At 37.3% G+C, this 21,442-nt stretch overlaps 1 protein-coding gene and 1 long non-coding RNA gene across 6 annotated transcripts in view; both read right to left on the bottom strand.

Moving 5' to 3' along the window:
* The window catches only part of LOC123877707 (protein Skeletor, isoforms B/C), a 39,578-nt gene extending 27,585 nt beyond the window's left edge, over positions 1–11,993 (bottom strand). For all 5 annotated transcript variants that reach the window (XR_006798656.1, XM_045924554.1, XM_045924557.1 and 2 more), the window contains exon 1: positions 11,767–11,993. Coding sequence is in view for 4 of the 5 variants with exons in the window: in XM_045924554.1 (XP_045780510.1) it covers positions 11,767–11,839 (73 nt within the window). In the remaining variant the exon portion in view is untranslated. The remainder of the gene's footprint in view (positions 1–11,766) is intronic.
* A 66-nt stretch (positions 11,994–12,059) lies between these two features.
* Positions 12,060–21,020, bottom strand: LOC123877501. The gene is made up of 2 exons (XR_006798607.1): positions 20,977–21,020; positions 12,060–12,838 (listed from the first exon to the last, which is right to left on the bottom strand). It is a non-coding gene; the product is annotated as an uncharacterized LOC123877501 (long non-coding RNA).
* Positions 21,021–21,442: the final 422 nt, after the last annotated feature.

The raw sequence follows: 21,442 nt of genomic DNA, 5'->3' as shown, positions 1-21,442 counted from the left end.
TCTCGATCAAGCCACCTTTCAAACAAAAAAAAAACTAAATTAAAATCGGTTCATTCGTTTAGGAGCTACGATGCCACAGACAGATACACAGATACACACGTCAAACTTATTACACCATCCCTCTTTTTGGGTCGGGGGTTAAAAACAGAGAGTTTGATAATAAAATGAAGAAGGCTATTATGGTTTTGTTTATTAGGAATTCTGCTTTTCTGTCACTGTACGAGTGACAGACTACGGGCTCTTTTACAGTACTTGCAGTGCAATTAGGAATATCTATACAAGATCTATACTCATGTGGTACTCAAGTATTGTGAAAGGGCCCCGATGTGACGTTTAGTAGCTGACTTATCAGTGTTGACAACAGAAACCACGCTCTACGAAACCGGAGCTGCCGAATATCTCCTTCTATTAGCTCTTTGTGTAATATATACTGTAGGGTACTCAAAGTTATAGATACAACCATGATACAACTCAATAAATTAACTTTTTGCTCATAGGGCACGTATTACGATGATAATATAATATTTTCCCCGAACTTTCCCCGAAAAACAGGGAAGTAATCCCGGGAAATGATTTCAATGATGATCGTGTAGGCGTGCAGGCTCGCATTATGATTACGTATTTATGTAATAACTCCCGGGGCCCTCGCCATTAAGGGATATTTTGATTGACGTGCCGGGGCCCTGAGATTGTGCAGCGTTAGGGTGTTATTAGGGTTGTCGCGCATCTTTCTTTTTACAGATTCATCCGGTATTATCATCATCGTCATCATCGTTAACCGATAGACGTCTACATATTAGGTCTCTTGTAAGGACCTCCCCACGATACGGTCTTGCGCCGCCTGAATCCAGCGGCTCTCTGCAACTCGTTTGATGTCGTCTGTCCACCTACTGATAGGTCTACCAACACTGCGCCATCAGATGTAACTGTGGCGAACACAAGAAAAAACTACCCTTCACTACTAATCACTATTATAAAATGCGAAAGTGTGTTTGTTTGTGGGTTATTGGTTTGTCCTTCAATCATGCTGCAACAGAGCTACAGATTGACATCATTTTTGCATGGATGTAGTCCCGGAGAGTGACATAGGATTATTTTAATCCCAGAAAATCAAAGAGTTCTCTTTGATTTTCTGGGATTAATTTTTTTTTGAGGGATTAATTTCTGAGAGAGAGAAAACCTCTATTACCAGGAGTCGATGAAGTGCACCAAGCACAAATGAGGGTTTAAACTTTGAAGACCCCTAAGCTTGAGGTCCTGGGTATAATACAAGAGAGAAAAATATAGCAAGCAGAACATTTTGTAAGTATACAAAACTTTTCGTCTGTTGTGTGTCCCATGCTATCCCACGAGTTTTTCTTTTCTTTTATTAATGCCGTGGAAGTGGCAACCCTATTAGCCCTCGTATACACCCTCGCCCCGACACGTACGCTTAATACAGTTTTGTGTTCGCATTTCGATACTCATTTGTATCCTCCGAGGATACCATGTAATATGTCACGGATAATATTGTGTAGCTAAACTGGATCGCTTAACATATCATATACAATAATATCATGAGCAACCCATTTTCCGCCCCACTACTGAGTACGGGTCTCCTCTCAGAATGAGAAGGGTTTAGGCCATAGTCTGCCACGCTGGCCCAATGCGGATTGGCAGACTTCACACACCTTTGAGATCATGGACAACTCTCAGGCATGCAGGTTTCCTCACGATGTTTTCCTTCACCGTTAAAGCAAGTGATATTTAATTGCTTAAAACGCACATAACTGAAAACTTAGTGGTGCGTGCCCGGGATCGAACCCCCGACCTCCGATTAGGAGGCGGACGTTTTAACCACTAGGCTATCACAGGTTGATCATGAATATCATGATATCTATCATGGTAAGGTAAAGGGTGCACACGCACGCACGCATGCACATACGCACTCACGTACAAACACGCACACACACGCACACACACACACACACACACAGCTTGCATTCCAGATGAACACAATTTTATCCCGGAAAATCGAATAGAACCCACAGGATTTTTATAAACCTAAATCGACGCAGATGAAATAGCGGACAGCATGTAGATTGTAGGCCGAGTACTTACTTCTATGAGTCTAATATCTAGATAGGTCCACCGATTTAGGTTGTGTGGTTGTCCGTCAGTCAGTTAGTCACGGTATTATTATACAATCACACTAATATTATAAAGGCGAAAATTTGTGTGTATGTGTGTGTGTGTGTGTGTGTGTGTGTATGTTTGTTACTCCTTCACGCAAAAACTACCTACCTACTACGCTAGTAGCCAATAATTAAATTGATTCACAAATATTTTTGATGAACTTTGAACTATAAGTAAGTACCTAGGTTCTGACTTTATTTTTAGGTTGTATATTGCATCGATGGGGCTTCCGCCCACGCTACGTTCAGAAATGGTGGGCGTTGCAAACTTATATTAAAAACTCTTCTAAAAATACTCTGCTGAGGACTCTTGCAAAGCTATAGTAAGTACTAGGAAAATGCTGTTTTTAACCCCCGACCCAAAAAGAGGGGTGTTATAAGTTTGACGTGTGTATCTGTGTATCTGTCTGTGGCATCGTAGCTTTAACCGATTTTAGTTTAGTTTTTTTTTTTAAAGGTGGCTTTGATCGAGAGTGTTCTTAGCTATAATCCAAGAAAATCGGTTCAGCCGTTTGAAAGTTATCAGCTCTTTTCTAGTTACTGTAACCTTCACTTGTCGGGGGTGTTATAAATTTTTAATTTACACTTGTATTCTTTTAAAATATAACAAAATAACTAGATCACCAGTGACACCACATTACTATTATACTATAGCACGTCTTCTGCGCTAAAACGGCGAATAGGTATATTTTAAATACGATTTGTGTCAAAATTCCCTTATTCCTCACAAATTAGTATTCAGGCCTCGTGTACGGTGGAATTGGTAGAATTTATTCCTCATCGCAAAGTCACGTCTCTCGTCCCCCTCTATCAAAACGACAAAATGGAATTTGATGAAATTTCGCCAAATAAATTATGTTCCTTTCTAGAATACGTAAGCTAAGCTCTCTTTCACAAATAATAATTATAATAACTACTGGGGAACGGGGATGGACGCTAATGTGGGACGCAACGTGCGTTGACACATTGGCCCCGTGTCATATCAGGAAGACAGGCATCAAGACCAGCAGAAATGGCTGAAAACGGCAAGCGGCGCAAGTATGCCTCTCTTATCGAGAGTTACATTTTTTGTTCCGTTACCGTGGAGACCCTGGGACCATGGAATCAGTGCCAAAAATTTAACGAGACATTTCAGCGCGATTCACCTCATCGGGTGCCAGAAGGGCTGGCTTATTTCTTGTGCAACGGATCAGCCTGGCTGTCCAACGCGGAAATGCAGCCAGTATTCTTGGCACCATTCCACGCGGGCATGACTTGTAAAGTAATTAGATAAGGCTAGCTTTAAGTTTTATTGTAATATTTTCAAAAAAAAAATAAAAAAAATAAAAAAACTACTTATAGTTAAATTTTCCTTAGTTTGATTAAAACTTAAATAAATAGTGATTTTAAGCTTGTTTAGTATATAGATTCGTTGCTTTGTTCTAGGCGAACTAACAAACCAATAAACAAACACTTTCTCCTTAAGTATGGGTTTCTTTGCAATGTCGTGCCGGAACGCTAATTCGATTGGCAACACGGTTTGTTTTGGCAAAGTGGTAACTTGTAACTAGCCACGGCCGAAACCTCACACCAGTCTTGTTAAAACAAAACATCACACTAATATTATAAAGGAGAAAGTTTGTATGTGTGTGTGTGTGTGTGTGTATGTTTGTTACTCCTTCACGCAAAAACTACTGGACGGATTGAGCTGAAATTTAGAATGGAGATAGATTATACCATGGATTAGCACATAGGCTACTTTTTATCCCGGAAAATCAAAGAGTTCCCACGGGATTTTTAAAAAACCTACATCGACGCGAACGAAGTCGCGGGTATCAGCTAGTCGTCTATATTTCAGCTATCAATGTTAATACAGCAACTCTCAATAACTTAAAACTTCAATCAATAATCCCAAGCGACAAAGAAGTGGTTAAAAGAGCGCGCATGTGCGTCGCCTTCAAACTTCTAGCTTCTAGAACCTTCCTTTCCTTGAAGTCAACAAAGTTTGATAACTAAGTCTCGACCGTTGCTTAGGTACCTACCTACGAGTTTCTTGCTGGCTTTTCTCGGTAGGGAAGGCATTCCGAACCAGTGGTAGATGCATTTGACGATTCAATAGTACTTGTAAAAAATTCATGGAATAAAAATATTTTTAATTTTGAACTCTTAGGGACCCTTACAAGTTTTGCATTCTTAGGTCTTAGGGCCGATTTTTCAATCGCCAATTAACTTTTATCTGAGGAACCTGAGGAATTACAAATTTGAGGGGTTGACAGTTTTTGTGTAGGAAATCTGCCAATAGGTAAAAACTCCTCAGGCGAAAGTTATTTGACGATTGAAAAATCGGCCCATAAAAAGCCCATAAGAGTATAAATAATGTTGCGTGGATTTAGATTTTAAAAACACCAAGCGTAATATTATGTCAATGCTGATTATAATTTTTTTGAAAATAAATCGTCAGTTATTAGGATGTTGACTACTTAATATGTCAAAAATAATTTATTTCTTAGTAATTATTGAATAGAGGGTCCTCCAAAATTTGTAAGAACCACATTCGCTGCTAGTTTTAAGTTTGCTGACCATTTTAAATTATTAATTTATCTAAAAAAGTACGTCAAATTACGTCAAATGTGTATGTCAATCTGTGTACATTTCATACATAATATTTCATACAAGCTCCCATACTAAATCGTGCGTTTTGACGTTTGATGAAGAGTCGCTGATTTGACCCGTCATCATTTTGCGTTATTGCGTCATTTTCAAAAAATCTTCAATTATTTTGACATAATAAATACCTGACTACAGTGCATTACCGCAGTCGGGATTTTAGAAAACTTTTAAATGACATGTTGTAAAGATATTATTTTTCCATGATAATATTTATGCATGAAAATATTTTTCTATGAAAACGCAAAACACCATTATCCCTTTACGCTGACACGGAAGCGGTTGTAGTTGATCGATGGGGATCATATGGGGATTTATTGAGATATGGGAGCATGGGACCCCTTCAATTGTCAACCATGGCGGATTGGATGGGGTGCCACGTTTGAGGAAATACATTTTAATACGGTATTATTGATGACTAGCCACGGCCGAAACCTCACACCAGTCTTGTTAAAACAAAACATCATTCTATCTGCCGTCAAGAAAACCTATAGGGTATTTTCCGTTGACCTAGAATCATAAAATTTAGCAGATAAGTAGGTCTTATAGCACAAGTAACGGATAAAATCTGAAAAAATTAAATGTATTCATGAACAAACAATTAGGTACATAGTATTTTCAATTTTCAAAGTAAGATAATTATATATATATACCATGGTATAATGTGAAAGGGCTTTACCTGGCATAATAGTTTTTGATTTATCGTGTAAAATTTCGGAAAAACACTTGAGTACGGAACCCTCGGTGAGCGAGTCCGACTCGCACTTGGCCGGTATTATCCTAATTAAGTAATAGAGTAATAGATAACCTAGTTGTTTCTTCCTTCCCTATTTTCTAACAGCAAGATCTCTAAACGGATCTCTTTTCATTAGGATAATGGCCACCCCAATCAGTCGGTGATGTATTTTATAGCTGGGGTGCAATTTTGGAGGGGTCCAATGATTACAAAATGTCTGCACTTGCAAGCAAAAGATTTGATTTCACGTACTTTTTCCAAAAATCAGTTAAGTGCATAAAGTAGTTTGTGAGTTATTACCAAAAAACGTGAGAATTTACAAAAACAATGTTTCTAAAAAATAATGCTACGTAGGTCAAATTTTTTTAGTAAGTAGTTAGTTTAGTAGTAGAATTTTTTTTTACAAAAATGTAATTTCTAAATTCCAGAGTTGACACTGTTTTAAACAAGTGTTTAAACATGTTAAAAAGAAAAAAAATCTCAAAAAGCTTTTGTTTTAAACTGTTTTGTCCAACCCTGCAAAATTCCCTTGTTTTTTGGTGATAACTCGCAATTTATATGTTTTTTAAAGAATATTAGCCATTCTAATCATGACTACTACTCCCCTTTCCTCTCCAATTAAGCGTAAGGTTGTGCCAGGAGTGGGTACGATAATAGTGCAACGGGTGAGGTTTGAACCGCGACCTTTCGGAATTCAGTCCACTCCTCAACCGTTGAGCTATCGAGACTATTTGATTGTTCCATATAACCGCTTTTGAGGCGTAGAATACACATAGATAGATACATAGTTCATAATTTTTTTAATTCTTACTTCTTATCCAAAGTTCCGAATGAAAAAAAAAGCTAGGCATCTATTGATTAAAATAGTACTGTGGTTTTAAAGTTTAAACTACGAAGCTATTATCCTGCATTTAATAACAAACTATGTTTTTCCAATAAAGTGATATTATTTCCCGGCGCGGCGCCCCGGGGTAGAGGGGGAGGAGCGGGGAGACGGGGAGGGGTGGCTAATCCCATAATCTTGGTAAAGCACTCCTCCGGCGTGCGTTTAAAACACTCATTGTTTATGGTAGAGTCGTAGTTCTATTATATTTTATATTCTTGTGGTATTGTATTGCTGCATTTTAAGGGTTCGTTTATTTGAACGGACCCTTAAAATAAGCCACGGCCGAACCCTCTCACCAGGCCTATCTAGACCTGGTGGGAGGGTTCGGCCGTGGCTAACAGATCGTGGTCAGTGGGAATACAGCTTGTGACGGTATAACTGTGGTTTTATTCAAACCTCTCCCAAAAGCATAGAAATAACAATTACAACTTCCTGGCTAGGTACAATAAGCCATGCTGCCAAGCAAGATACGTAGCTTTTTTATCGATGTCAGTTAAAAAACTGCTGCTTAAAACTGCTTCGCTGTCTGTCTGTCCGTCTGTCGTGTCTGTCACGAAAACCTATAGGGTACTTCTCGTTAACCTAGAATCATGAAAATTGGCAGGTAGGTAGGTCTTGTAGCAGGAAAAATCCAAAACCCGTGAATTTGTGGTTACATCACAAAAAAAATATGTGCATGAATAAATAATTAGTATTTTCAATTTAAAAGTAAGATAACTATTCCAGGTGGGGTATCAGTGAAAGGCCATTCTAAAACAGATTTTTTAATGCATAATAGTTTTTGATTTATCGTGAAAAATGTCGGAAGAATACCTGAGTGCGGAACCCTCGGTGCGCGAGTCTGACTCGCACTTGGTCGGTTTTACGCATTATACCAACTTATATTATCTTTCCGTGCAACATCAGCAAGTATAGCCCGTTTACTTAGATAGGTACAACGCTCGGTTGCCATGGCGCTCAGTGGAGAGAACGGGGGTTACACAATGGGAGGCTGGCAGACGCCGCACTTGATCATGTCGGGGTTTATCTACTCGGCGAGAGGATACGTTGATAATACGTAGCTTTTTTATCGATGTCAGTTAAAAAACTGCTGCCTTAAACTGCTTCGCTGTCTTAAGCAGCAGTTCTTCTGTTTGGAAAAAAAATATTATTAAAATGTGTTTCAATTTTCTTGATAAAAAGGACATTCCGAACCAGTTTATTGGTATTTCTTTTGGCGATTCAAAAGCACTTACTGTAAGAGTGTATTTCAATAAAAAATATTTGTATTAAGTATTTCTTTTATTTCCGGTAAAATTTCATACTTCCCATGTAATTATGTAAATGGAAGCCGGCGCGGGCGGCACCCCAGCCGGGGGGTTGTCAATCTGGAGGGTGCATATTCAGTGGGATTCGGTTAGGATGCTATGCGATGGACCGCGGTGAATTCAGACCCTTTATCTTAAATGCACTTTAAGCAATTTTTTTGGGGTTCCTTAGGTAAACAAAGAACACGTATAGGTACAGTTTCTTCCAGTCAATCTGTCCACTTGTCCGTCTGTCTGTGTGTTACAGCTATTTTAATAGCATCACAAGTGTAAAGTACAAAAAATAATTCCTGCCATCACTACCCACAATAAAAATGATAAAGTACGTTTGTTTGTACGTTTGTCCTTCAGTCACGTGGCAATGGAGCTTCGGACTGACCTGATATTTTACATGTATATAGTTGAAGAACTGAAGAGTGACATAGGGTAGTTTTTATCCCGGAAAATCAAAGAGTTCCTACGGGATTATTGAAAATCTAAATCCGAGCGGACGTATTAGTGTGGAATAGAACTTATAGGTAAGTAAGTAGGTACGTATGTATTTGGTATATAAATTAATTGTTGGGGCGTGAAAAGCTAACAGACAGACAAACAGACACTTTAGCATTTATAAATTTATTTATAAATTAATTTGCAAAATAGTTGGGTATGCAGTTCTCAAGTTACAATGCCGATTTAGTTTCCACGAATGTTATCAAGTTGTACTTGTTTATGTTAGTGATGTAATTGTGACAAGTTACGCCATAGTACGCTTCACTGCTTTGTCTTGAGGCGTCGACGGCGTGGTATTGCAACATGATAACAGGGAATCTGAAGGTGCTTCGTGTTACCCAAGTCTACTGAGATTTTAGTAGGTCTTTCGCATTTAATTTTTGTTCTACTATAATTTTTTTAGGGTTTCGTACTCAAAATGAAAAACGAAACCCAAAGGATCACTTAGTTGTCTGTCTGTGTGTCCGTCTATCTATCTATCTATGTGTCTGTCTGTCTGTCTATCTCTGTCCTGTCCGTCAGTCCGTCAGTCGTGTCTGTCAAGAAAACCTATAGGGTACTGCACCTATTGCCTATTCACCGGGTTGCCTATTCACTCTTGTTTTAAAGACACTCTGACCTAAGACCTAGGGGTTATTCGCTAATTCAGTGAGTAACAATGGTCTGGTGGGAGACTTCGGTCGTGGCTAGTTACCACCCTACTGGCAAGTGGCAAAGCTGTGCCGTCAAGAGATTTAACGTTCTGGTACGATGCCGTGTAGAAACTAAAGGGTTACCTATGGGTTTAATGAAAACTGCCATACCCCTTCCAAGTTAGCCCGCTTCCATCTTAAACTGCATCACCACTTACCACTCGGTGAGATTGCAATCAAGAGCTAACTTGTATCTGAATAAATTAAAATAAAAGTGATCATCACTAAATGAAAGTCATCAAACTTATTTGACATTGGTTGGTTCAACATTGCTGCTTCACTGAGCGATAGCAACCTTCAATGATTTTCGCCATAAGTATTTTACTGTGAACACACCCTAGCGTCGTAAAGTTTGTGGTTATTTGACCTTTTATGAAACCACACATCGTTAACGTCATTCAGACTTCAAAGCTTTGAGGACCTCGGGAAAGTATGAAAATGAGGGTATTTAACAGTTTTAGGGTCAGGTCGCGTGGGTCGTATAAACCTTCACTTTTCTTTCATTCACTTCACTTTTCATACCCATGTGTACAGTTTTTATACGAAATATAGGTATAGAAATTATTTAGGTGAAGAGAGGTCATGTCTGACAAGTACTGTATCTATGTTGAAAGTGAAAATCGGTCAAGTGCGAGACAGTCTTGTTCACGAAGGGTTCCGACTTCCGCACCGCACTTTTTAGTTTTTTTTAATTTTAGTGGCGGTCATATGATTTTTTTTATTATTTCTTGTTAAAGTGACTACATATTCATTACATATTCTGTGAAAATTTCAAGTCTCTACCTATTAGTCTCCTTTCAGAATGACAAAGATGGCCAAAAGCCACGTGTAGATAAGCAGACTTCACAAAGGGACATGCAGGTTTCCTCAAGATGTTTTCCTTCTTAGTTAAAACAAGTGATACATACATAATTCCGAAAGGTAAGAGGCGTACCCGGGATCGAACCCTGGACTCCCGAATAGGAGGCTGACGTTTTAGCCACTAGGCTATCACGGCTTTACTATTAGGTGAATCACTACTAGGTGTGATTATTTAAAAGGGAACATGACCCTCAGGAAGAAGCAATGAGTGGCAGAAAGAGACAGCGATTCCTTAAAAAGATAGACATATCTACCTAGCTATAAAAAATCTTTTTTAGGGTTCCGTACCCAAAGGTCGCCAATAGAGCCCTATTACTAAACCTCCACTGTCCGTCCATCCGTCCATCTGTCTGTCAGCGGGCTGTATCTCACAGTTCTTCGTAGTGGGCCGGCAATAAGTTGATGTACGAATCCGTGGAATTTCGATTAGGTATGTAGATATGCCTTGCAGTTCCAAAAAGTCAGAAGTGTGTGCCCGGGATCGAACCCCCGACCTAGGTTATCACCGTTCTTTGGATTAATGTACTTACTTACTTGTATTGAACAGCCGGCTAGCGTTCGCAATGGAATGTGTTAATTCCTATACATATTTAAATAGTTACCTATACCTATTATTGATTGAATTGATTACCTCTACGCATCCGGCTATGTGCTCACAGCAAACATATATCTGTGTGTTTGTAACATATACATATATAGGCCACAGAGCCAACATTGTTCCCATGCGACAAGTGGTCTTTTTAACCGACTTCCAAAAAAGGAGGAGGTTCTCAATTCGTCGGAATCTTGTTTTTTCTTTATTTTAGTTTTTTTATTTTGCTAACTGTGAAGGAATACGTAATGAAGAAACCTGCACACCTGACACGCCTGAGAGTTCTCCATAATATCAATGGTGTGTGAAATCTGCCAATTCATACTGGGCTAACGTGGCAGACTGTGGCCTAAAACGATGCCTAAACCCAAGTCCTTACTAATTCTGATAGGCGACGCGCCATCAGTAATGGGCCGATGATGGGTTGATGATGGTGATGAAAGTATGAGCAAAATCCAAATACACTTTATAAAATCTAGGCCTTAGCCTTAGCCATGGCAATCCTACTTTATAGCCACTAGCCATGGGCCATGACATTTACGTTGATATATCAATGATCTATAGTTACAGCAATAAATGATTTCATACATCATTTTAAACCTGTATAGCATAGTGGATTACCTTTGCCTAGATAATAACGTAGGTACTTCTAGAAATAGATTTCAATGTCCTCTGATGCATCGGTGCTTAATTTTTTTTAATATAAAAAATAGCGAGCAAACGGGCAGGCAGGTCACCTGATGTTAAGTGATTATACCGCCCATGAACATTTGCAGCACCAGAAGAACCGCCGCGCCGATGCGTTGCCGGCCTTTTAGGAATTTTTTGGTCCACTTGAATAACCCCATGTTGTAATCTAGTGGGAACACCGCCGATGGGAGTTGATTCTACAGTTTGCATGTGCGTAGAAAAAAATGCTCTTCAAGTTCGATTCTTGATTGGGGCAAACCCAAGGGTGTACCTACTAATTTAGCTGCCTCTAAGACTCGTCATTTCTTTGTCGAAATATGAAATTATTAATTAATTGAGTAATTTTCCACATTCTACCTGTGAAATGATCCATTCAAATTCAAATTCAAAATATTCTTATTCAATTAGACTTTTACAAGTTCTTTTGAATCGTCAAAAGTATCTACGTCTGGTTCGGAATGCCTTTCCTACCTAGAAGAACCAGCAAGAAACTCGGCGGTTGCTCTTTTCGCCATCTCTAGACTAGAGTGTGTGAACGTAGCAGAACTCTATTTCAAAAAGACGGTAAGTTACTCTCGTTAAATACAAGTGTCAAACAGTGGTCAAACACCACGAATATTGAGTCGGAGCACTCCAAATTGGATCCTAGAATGTATAGTTCAAATAAATAGACAAATAAAATCGACTTACCAGCATTCAGGACGAGCAGAACCGCACAGAAGTGCGGCAGGAAGCCGCGCGAGGGCGGCGCCCGACGCCCCATTGGCCGAGCGCCGGGGGCGGAATGCGATATAATAATATACAACCTCCGGCAAAACCTCCTTGCTCCCAAGCTACGGTTGTCTGACTCCTTACTTCTTATGTAGAGTCTCCTTCGTTTGAAACTCTGTGGTTATCTGTCAGTTTTTTTAGTTAGTTTTAATTTTTATTCCCTTCAGGAAAGGCAAAGGTCGTAGACCATGCAGCCTGGTACCAGTTTTTTATTTAAATAAAACCTTCCTCTCTTCAAACTCTTTTCTTTTTTAATTTTACGTGAAACCTCCTTGGATTTAAACTCTATGGATAACTGAGTTGACAGTTATTTTTTAAATCTGTGGAATAGGACCTCTTTATTTTCAAGTTTTTGAAAAACTCCTTTTCACAAATAATTTGGCAATCTCTTTGCTTTGAAACTGTATGCAATCTCTATTTTAACTTAACTGGCATTGGAACTCCGAGTCTCATTTCTTTGGACATTTTTTTTTCTAATAATTGGAATTAACCTTTCTCGAGGAACTCTGAACTTGGAAGTTTTACACTGTTTTCGGTTTTTTTTTGCATTCAGTTGGTTGGCAAAAGACGGCGCTGTTTTTTTTTTAATCGCCGGCAAAGTTCACGTGTTTTTTCATTTTAAATTGATAAATCTTATTGAAATTCTGGTTTTTTAAACACTTTTTTAACCATTAAGTACTTATTTCGTGTAGTTTTAACAGCGTTAATTAATTTTTATTGGTTTTTGAGGTTTTTATTATTTGTGCGCGCGCGCAACGATCGTACGAAACCGGTCGGTGTTATACACGAACTGTTCTACACTTCACTTTCACTTTTTCACATGGTTAGATCACCGAAGCCTTTCACTTATCTACCGGTAAAGTCTTATCAGTAAAATTTTATTTTTACATCTATTTTAATTATTGTCGACATTTCAAAGACAGTCTTTTTAAAATAATGGTTTTATTGTTAATTAATTTGATTTAATTGTAGGTATTATTGTCGGGTTTTGCTGTAACAAATATAAATTATATTATTTTTTTGTAAGAGGTATTATCATTGACATATTAAATAAAAGGTTAATAATATCCAAACATTTATCCAATTAAATTAATATTTAGTTTTTAGATACTGCATGTATACTGAATCCTCGACCTCTATTTTCTATTTAAAAAACCTTTTCATTAATGAACCTCTTAACAAAAAAAAAAATTTTTTTTTTAGTTTAGTTAAACACAGTTCACGTGTCCACGAACAGGCATACAGCCTTGTAATAAACGATAGTTCATTTACATACAACCGTTTTGCAACATATACCTACCTATGAGTCAAGGCTGAGATTTGTTTAAGTTCTTATCCATTGATTTACCAAAAACCGATGTTTCGTCATATCGCACACCCAGAACAACACTGTATTATGTCGAAAAATCGCAAAATTGACTTGTAAATATAATTGAATAGCCAAAAATTTGCCGCGTATACCACGAAGACAGGCGTATTTATATTTACAAAAATGTCCAACAGAGTGCGCGCTAACTCTCTATTGGTGAAGACGCGCAGCCAGAGCCTTACCGCGAACACAAAACTATTTCGAGTTGCAACTTGTCCGCCTAGGGAACAGCACGCAGATCCTTTACGCAACAGTGAATTATTTTGTGATAATACGGTGTTGTTGAATGTGTCATAAAAAATACTCCGAATCATTTAGTTTTAATTCAGTGTTGGTGACTGTGCTTATACAACGTATTTGATACTATTTCGAAATAGTACTCTATTGTTGACGAAGGTATGTTAGATTTTTTGTATTATTTCAAAATGGTTCTATATTGTTCGTAAAAGGTGAAAATCAGTTAAATAATGCACTATTGATGGTAGATATAAATTATGCCCTAATTTTGTTAAATAATCATTATAAATATTTTTTTATACTTATAATTGTTGCTTACATTGTAAATTAAAAGAAATATATTTACAATTTGTGTTGTTCTTTATATACAAAAAGATTAATAATTTTGTTTGAGATAATGCACTATTGTTGAATTAATTAAATTTGTTATTGTTATTTGGCAGATGACGAGAAGTCGTGGTGTCCTGTTACTTAAAATGGCAATGGAAGCAACTACAGAAGAAACCGGACCTGTTCAACAAAGCAGCGTGGAAAAGGATGTCGAAAATACAACCGTTGCCGCATCAACCGATGAGACGTCAGCGAAGGCAGCATCAGCCGATAAAGCATCAGATAGGGAGGTACCCGTTTGTATTTTATCTGATCATAGCGACGAAGAAGATTTTATAGATGATTCGGACACGGATCCTACTTTTGTAGTACCTGTTAAAGAAATATCTCGGCCTCTTGTAATCCCTAGAAGAGCCCTCTTCTTCTTCCTCGAGCTCCTCGTCAGACTCAAGCTCATCATCGTCAAGCTTCAGCAGCTCAAGTAGTTCATCTGATAATGAATCCAATAGACCGGGTCCATCTACAGCAAATATTCAAGGGAATTCCAATACTACTCCGACAAACGCACCCTCAACTTTTTCTGCCAGTGACACTGCTCCATCAGTGAGCTAACCCAAGATAAGTAGAAAGAGAATACGAAACCCTGCTGGCTGGAAGTCCAAGATTGCTAAGGCATTACGGAATACAGGAAAAGAGTATGTTTCTTTAACAAATCCTGCAAAACTGATCGCTGGGCGTCAAATCCGTCCACCTTGTGGCGACAAATGCAGGTTGAATTACAAAACTAAAATAGACGAGATGGTAAAACGAGATATTTTCAAACAGTTTTGGCAGTTGGGTGATTTGGAGAGGCAAAGAGAATTCATAGTAAGGCATACACAAGAAATCAAACCGAAATATAGGTACATCACTTCTCAAAAATTGAGGGCTTTGAATTCGTCTTACTATTTTGAAAAAGATAACACAGGATTAGGTTATGTAAAGAGTTTTTAAGGCTATGTTGAGCATTGATGCACGTGGGAAGCATAGTAATCACCGCAAAATAGACTCTGAAATAAAAAATAGTGTGACTGATTTCATAAATTTTGTTTTGTTCATAAAATTTTAAACAGTTTTTGTTTTATGTAACTGTTGTTTATTTGTTTTTAATTTATAACAGTTTGTGTGTTACTTATAATTGTTTTGTATCCAAACAACTTTGCCATTAATATTTCTTATTTTTGATTAACAGAAGATTATTGAAGATTTTTTTTTGTTTTTTTTTTGTGATTTACATGTTATAAGGGTACAAAACGAGTACTAGTTTATGTTCAAAATATAAGTACCTACTGATTTTAGTAAAATGTTGTCTTTTATTTCATTATTAATTTGTATATTCCTAAAAACAAAACAAATGGGTCGTTATTGTTTATTGAATTTCAATAAATAAACAGTAGAATAATAGTGCATTATTTCAGAATCAATCAGTAAAAAGGACGTAACTCAAAATAATTATGTTTTATTTCGTTCAGTCATTCCACAACAGTGAATTAAGTCAAAAAATGCATTATTTTGCATTATTAATGCGTTTACAATCAACTGAACTTGATAATGCTGATACGCATTGGATTCTTTACATGCAATGTGCAGAACATTCGCAATAACTGTCACATAACATGAGATAACGGTTTTTCGTCGATTCTGAAAAATGAGCTATTTAGACTTAGTGCAGTGTTGTTCTGGGTGTGCGATATTACATCGATGTCTACGCTTAGATTAATAGAAACATACATACATTTAACACGCTTATTTAATCAAAATATCAAAGCCAATTTTTAGGGTTCCACACTTCAAAAGGAAAAAGGAACCCTTAAAGGATTACTTTTGATTAGAACCATGAAGTTTGGCCGGTAGCAGTTTATTTTAACAGAAAGAGAAAAATCCGAAACCCGTGATTTTGTGGTTACATTACACAAGAGTGTTATTTCTTCTACGACGGTACGGAACCCTTTGTGTGTGAGGCTGACTCGCAATTGACTGGTTTTTTTATGATCAAGATCATACTTAAAATATCTCTATGGAGGAACATGACGACTGGCGAATTAAAGATATTATGTTTCTGCCAAACTACTTTACAGCATCATGCACTTTATCTATGTATTCAAATAATATAAAACATGCAAATTACATCAAATTTTTCTAGAAAAAGTGTAATTTAAAATTTTTTACACCCCCGACAAGTGAAGGTTACAGTAACTAAAAAAGAGCTGATAACTTTCAAACGGCTGAACCGATTTTCTTATTCACTATAGGTAAGCGCTTGACCACAATCACACCTGATGGAAAGTGATGATGTGGTCTAAGATGGGACGCGTTTACCTAGAAAAACACTTCTTCTTGGAACACTCTCGATCAAGCCACCTTTCAAACAAAAAAAAACTAAATTAAAATCGGTTCATTAGTTTAGGCGCTACGGTGCCACAGACAGATACACAGACACACAGATACACACGTCAAACATATAACACCCCTCTTTTTGGGTCGGGGGTTAAAAACTAAACTCTAGGATAAGCAACGCACTGTTTTCGAGTTATTTCTCATTTAGACTTTCATTTTTAATCGGATCGCCAGATAAAAGCGACAGTAGGTAAGTGAATCAGCGAAGGTTAAAAGATAAAAGATAAAAGAAAAGCAGCACACTCGTGTGTATCGCTGAGCTGAGGTCGGCTCGCCTTCATTACTGGCTCATTGTGCTGCAAAGGTCACTACTACTATTAGGTATTTTCACTATAATAAGTCACTTTTTAAATCACACTAATATTATAAAAGCGATAGTTTGTATGTGTGTGTGTGTGTGTGTGTTTGTTACTCCTTCACGCAAATACCACTGGACGGATTTGGCTGAAATTCGGAATGGAGATGGATAGTATCCTGGATTAGCACATAGGCAGTAGCCTATCCCGGAAAATCAAAGAGTTCCCACGGGATTTTGAGAAACCTAAATCCACGCGGACGAAGTCGCGGGCGTCAGCTAGTCTTGTATAAAAAGTGAGCGAGTGAGTGATTCGGTTGAAGATAATTTTAACAAGAACTATAACCGATTTTAATATACTTTAACATACTTATGCAAAGTCTCTAAAAATTGATAGTTTTACTAATTTTTTGGGATCCGTACCTCAAAAGGAAAAAATGGATAACCTTATAGACTCACTTTGTTGTCTGTCTGTCTGTCCGTCCGTCGTGTCTGTCAAGAAACCTATAGGGTACTTCACGTTGACCTAGAATTATGAAATTTGGCAGGTAGGTAGGTCTTAGCATAAGTACAGGAATAAATCTGGAAACCGCGAATTTGTGGTTATATCATTAAAAAAATGTGTTTCAATTTTCAAAATAAGATAACTATACCAAGTGGGGTATTTATGAAAAGGCTTTACCTGTACATCCTAAAACAGATTTTTTATTTATTTTTATGTACAACAGTTTTTGATTTATCGTGCAAAATGTTGGAAAAAATACCCGAGTACGGAACCCTCAGTGCGCGAGTCTGACTCGCACTTGACCGTTTTTTCAATTTAATTAAGAACCTATTTTGTAACACGTTTAAAAGAGCCATGTCTTTTATCAATTGGGAAAACTCGCTTTGAACTAATTCATTGTAACTCACTTTGAACTATTCTTCAAGCAAAGGTCATCAGCTCTGCTATTGTAGTTTTCTCTGTAACGCCAAAGAGAATAAAGTGATGTAGTAGATGAATCAGCAAAGGTTAAAAGTTAAAAAAAGGTCAAAGGTTAAAGGTTAAAAGATAAAAGAAAAGCAGTAGGTGTAGCTCGTGTGTATTGCTGAGCTGAGGTCATTCTCGACTTCATTACTGATTCATTGTGCTGCAAAGGACACTAATACTATTAGGTATGTGAGCAAATTTTTTTTTTCTTTAAATCTGGCTTTACTCTGATTAGCCAATGTCGAGTTTGTGATATTTTCAAGTTATTGAATTTATACAAGTATGGACTCCGTCTGCGCCGGCGCCCGCCGACATACGCGCGGCGCCCCTTTAGAGCGCTTCCCAGTCAGTTCCACCACCAAAAAACACCAACTAACACAAAAACCAGCCACTTTTAACAAAAAAAAAAACACTCCAAACAAGCACAGCACGCGCGCCAGCAAACGCCATCACAGACGAAGTCCTGAGCAAATTTTACTACAATAACTCACTTTTTAAAGTTTGTAAGATTGAATTAAAAAACCGGCCAAGTGCGAGTCAGCCTCGCGCACCGATGGTTCCGTACTCAGGTATTTTTTCCGACATTTTGCAAGATAAATCAAAAACTATTATGCATAAAAATAAATAAATATCTGTTTTAGAAAGTACGGGTTTTCTCATATTATGATACCATATTTGGTATACTTATCTTACTTTGAAAATTGAAAATATTGTTATTTGTTCAGGAACTCATTTTTTTTTTTTGTAATTTAACCACACGGTTTCGGATTTTTCCCCTTAAGTGTGCTATAAGATTTACCTACCTGCCAAATCTCATGATTCTAGGTCAACGGGAAGTAACCCTATAGGTTTCTTGACAGACACGACAGACAGACAACGAAATGATCCTATAAGGGTTCCTTTTTGCCTTTCGAGGTACTTAAAAACGCAAATAACTCCAAAAAGCTAGAAGCCCGGGATAGTACCATACAGCCCCCGAAAAGGAGACCCTTAGCAGCGTTGCCCTAGTTCCTTCAGTTTCAACTTTATGGACTCAACTAACTGACAAATCAAACTTCGCTCGAGAGCAAATTAATTTCGCCTACATCTACTAACTTCCTAAGAAACTACTGAATAAACATCTGCTTCCAAGTGTCTAGCTTCACCATCTAAACTCATCTCCGGCTCACTACTGAGGACGGGCGCTCGATTGCGGTAAAATGACAGCCACAATGTCATTATCGCAATCACCTCTGATTGGTTGACGGTCGCTTATGCATTGTTACAACAAGAATACCATAAATTCAGCCAATCTCAACAATTGCAATTGTAATAATGATTGAAATGCAGTTTTTCCGTAATCGACCAGCTGATCTCCTCTTAGAATGAGAAGGGTACGGTTATAGTCGACCACGCGCGCTGGTCCAGTGCATTGTCATTGGCAAAAAAACCTTTCTTCTTTGTTAACATTACGGGAAAACTGTCAGGCATATAGATTTTCTTAATGATGTTTTCCTCTACACTAATTTAAACAAGTGTAAATTAAAAATTTATAACACCCTCGACAAGTGAAGGTTACAGTAACTAGAAAAGAGCTTAAATGACTTTCAAACGGCTGAACCGACTTTCTTGGATTACAGCTAAGAACACTCTCGATCAAGCCCCCATTCAAACAAAAAAATAAAATCGGTTCATTAGTTTAGGAGCTACGATGCCACAGACAGATACACAGATACACACGTCAAACTTATAACACCCCTCTTAAAATAAAGAAATATCCTTTATTCAGTCAAAAGTTAATAGATGAAATAACATGATAATTACAAACAGATAGGGCACCATAGTAGTAGGGTAAAACGCACTTAGCTCCGAAAAGGTAATTTTTAGTTAGAGATGTGTGCCCGGGATGGAACCCCGGACACCCCCCAAATAGATGGCTAACGTCCTTACTTATAACCACTAACCACTAGGCTATACCCGCTTACTCAACTATTCTTTGCGTAAATAGGCATAAAAGTAGAGTAAGACCAGCGTAGGCAGATACTAACGATTACTATGAATGAGTAGGTATTTCTCTGTGAAAAAAATACTCATTAGTGCAGCAGACTTGTAATTTTGATATAAATAAAGATATAAATAAAATGTAACTTAGCAGGCGGTGTGACCTAGTTAGGTTAGCGTAGGTTTTAATTCTGTTCTAAAACCCAGTCCCACTAACTTTCTATTCATAGTCCATTAGTTTGAGTTCATAGATGAGTCAGTCAGCTTTTCCTTTTATACCTAGGTATATCGAGATAAGATTGATTGCCCTTTGACCTTCGCATTGGTTAAGGAAGTAACCTTTTAGGTAACTACCACAGATTAAGGCGCTCCGCTCCACCCACGTCCGTTGGTGCCCGAATTTTTTTTTTTTGAAAACAAACAGCTAGATATATTTATAAGTGTCTAGATACTTAATTCAGTAAGCCAGTTTATGGCAGAAAAAAAATGAAACTTTAAAAATTATGTTTTAACTATATTTATATTTAGAATTATTCTCATATAAGTGAACATTGTTCTTCTGAGAAATAAACTCTTTAAACCTAAACACACAGATTGCAATATTAAAACGCACCAAATTTTCGTAGAACGTGTGCGTTTCAATATTGCTATCATTGTTTCATTTTTTGCCGACAGTAAAAATAGTCACCAATTATAGTCGAACGTGGGCGGTGCGCCTAAAGATTAATTAGTATTTAACCCATTACCTAATGCCGGTTAAAAGGTAGCTTTATTAATGAGTTTATATTGCATTAGCATTGTTTAACCGCAGATTATTTATTTAAACCTTTGTTACTAAAACCGCCATTTTGGTTAACCCGAACAACTGAGGTTTAAAATGTGTGTAGTCTAAATGACCTACTGGCCATTTCAACACATAGGTATCTTTATTAAAAACAAAAGAACGTCTATTTAATAATATTACCCTGATATCTATTTTAATCCATTGCGAAATAATATTTACTTAAGTTTAAGTGAGAAGTTAAATATTTCATAACATTGTTTATGGCAAAAAATTGGGAAAAATCAATATGGATAATTTCTTATAGATAAATATACTTAATGTTGTTTGTCAATCGAATGCTATCGTGATTTGCTATAGAATTGATTTGGTTCTCATAGTAATATCAGCTCACAAATAGTCTGAATTTAAACATTCGAAAAAACCAAAAAAATATCCTAAAGAACCAAAGTACTTAATCCGGATACAAAAAAAAAAGTAAACCCAAAATAGCATCCTTTGTTCGATTCTAAATTCGAATTCCAAAACTCGTTCTATCCCTCGAAACCTCTGAAACCGCAACATGCTAAATGACACGAAAAAAATCAATCTTGAACGCAGTCAATATCGGATTTTACGTTCACATTCCATTTACAGTTTAGATTATTTTTTTTAATTTTCGAAGCAAGGGTTGCAAAAAGGTTGTGTTTTATTTCAAAAGGGTTTTAGGCAAAGGTTTTTTTGGTGTATACTTGTGGTTATTACGATGGGAGGAACGCGCGCGGGCCGCTGTGCGGCTTGGTTTGTACTGGCGTATTAGGGCAAAGGGTGGAAAGATTGTGGTGTTTTGCTTGATTATCGGGAAATTCAGCATTTTTCAAAATCAAAACCATTATAATTATAGTAGGTACTATTGTAGTTACACCTTTTGATGGTCAGATTTGTAGGATGATAATATAGTGGTAACAATTAATTGCGTAAACTTAAAACTAAAGCTACGAGGGTTTCAAGCGCGCCCAGCTCTGAGAAAAGCCCACAACAAACTCAGCCGGGAATGAAATTCAGCGACTTTAAAGTCAAATTCAAGTAATTTATTCAAAGGAGGTAGCTACTATTATACACTTTTTGATTGTCAATTGTCGGATTCGTAAGGTGACAATTAATTACGTAAACTCAAAACTAATGCTACGTGGATTCCAAATGCGCCCAGGTCTAAGA

This window comes from Maniola jurtina, chromosome 24, assembly GCF_905333055.1.
Source record: "Maniola jurtina chromosome 24, ilManJurt1.1, whole genome shotgun sequence".
In the NCBI taxonomy this organism is placed as follows: domain Eukaryota; kingdom Metazoa; phylum Arthropoda; class Insecta; order Lepidoptera; family Nymphalidae; genus Maniola; species Maniola jurtina.
This window is presented reverse-complemented; position numbering and strand designations above follow the sequence as displayed.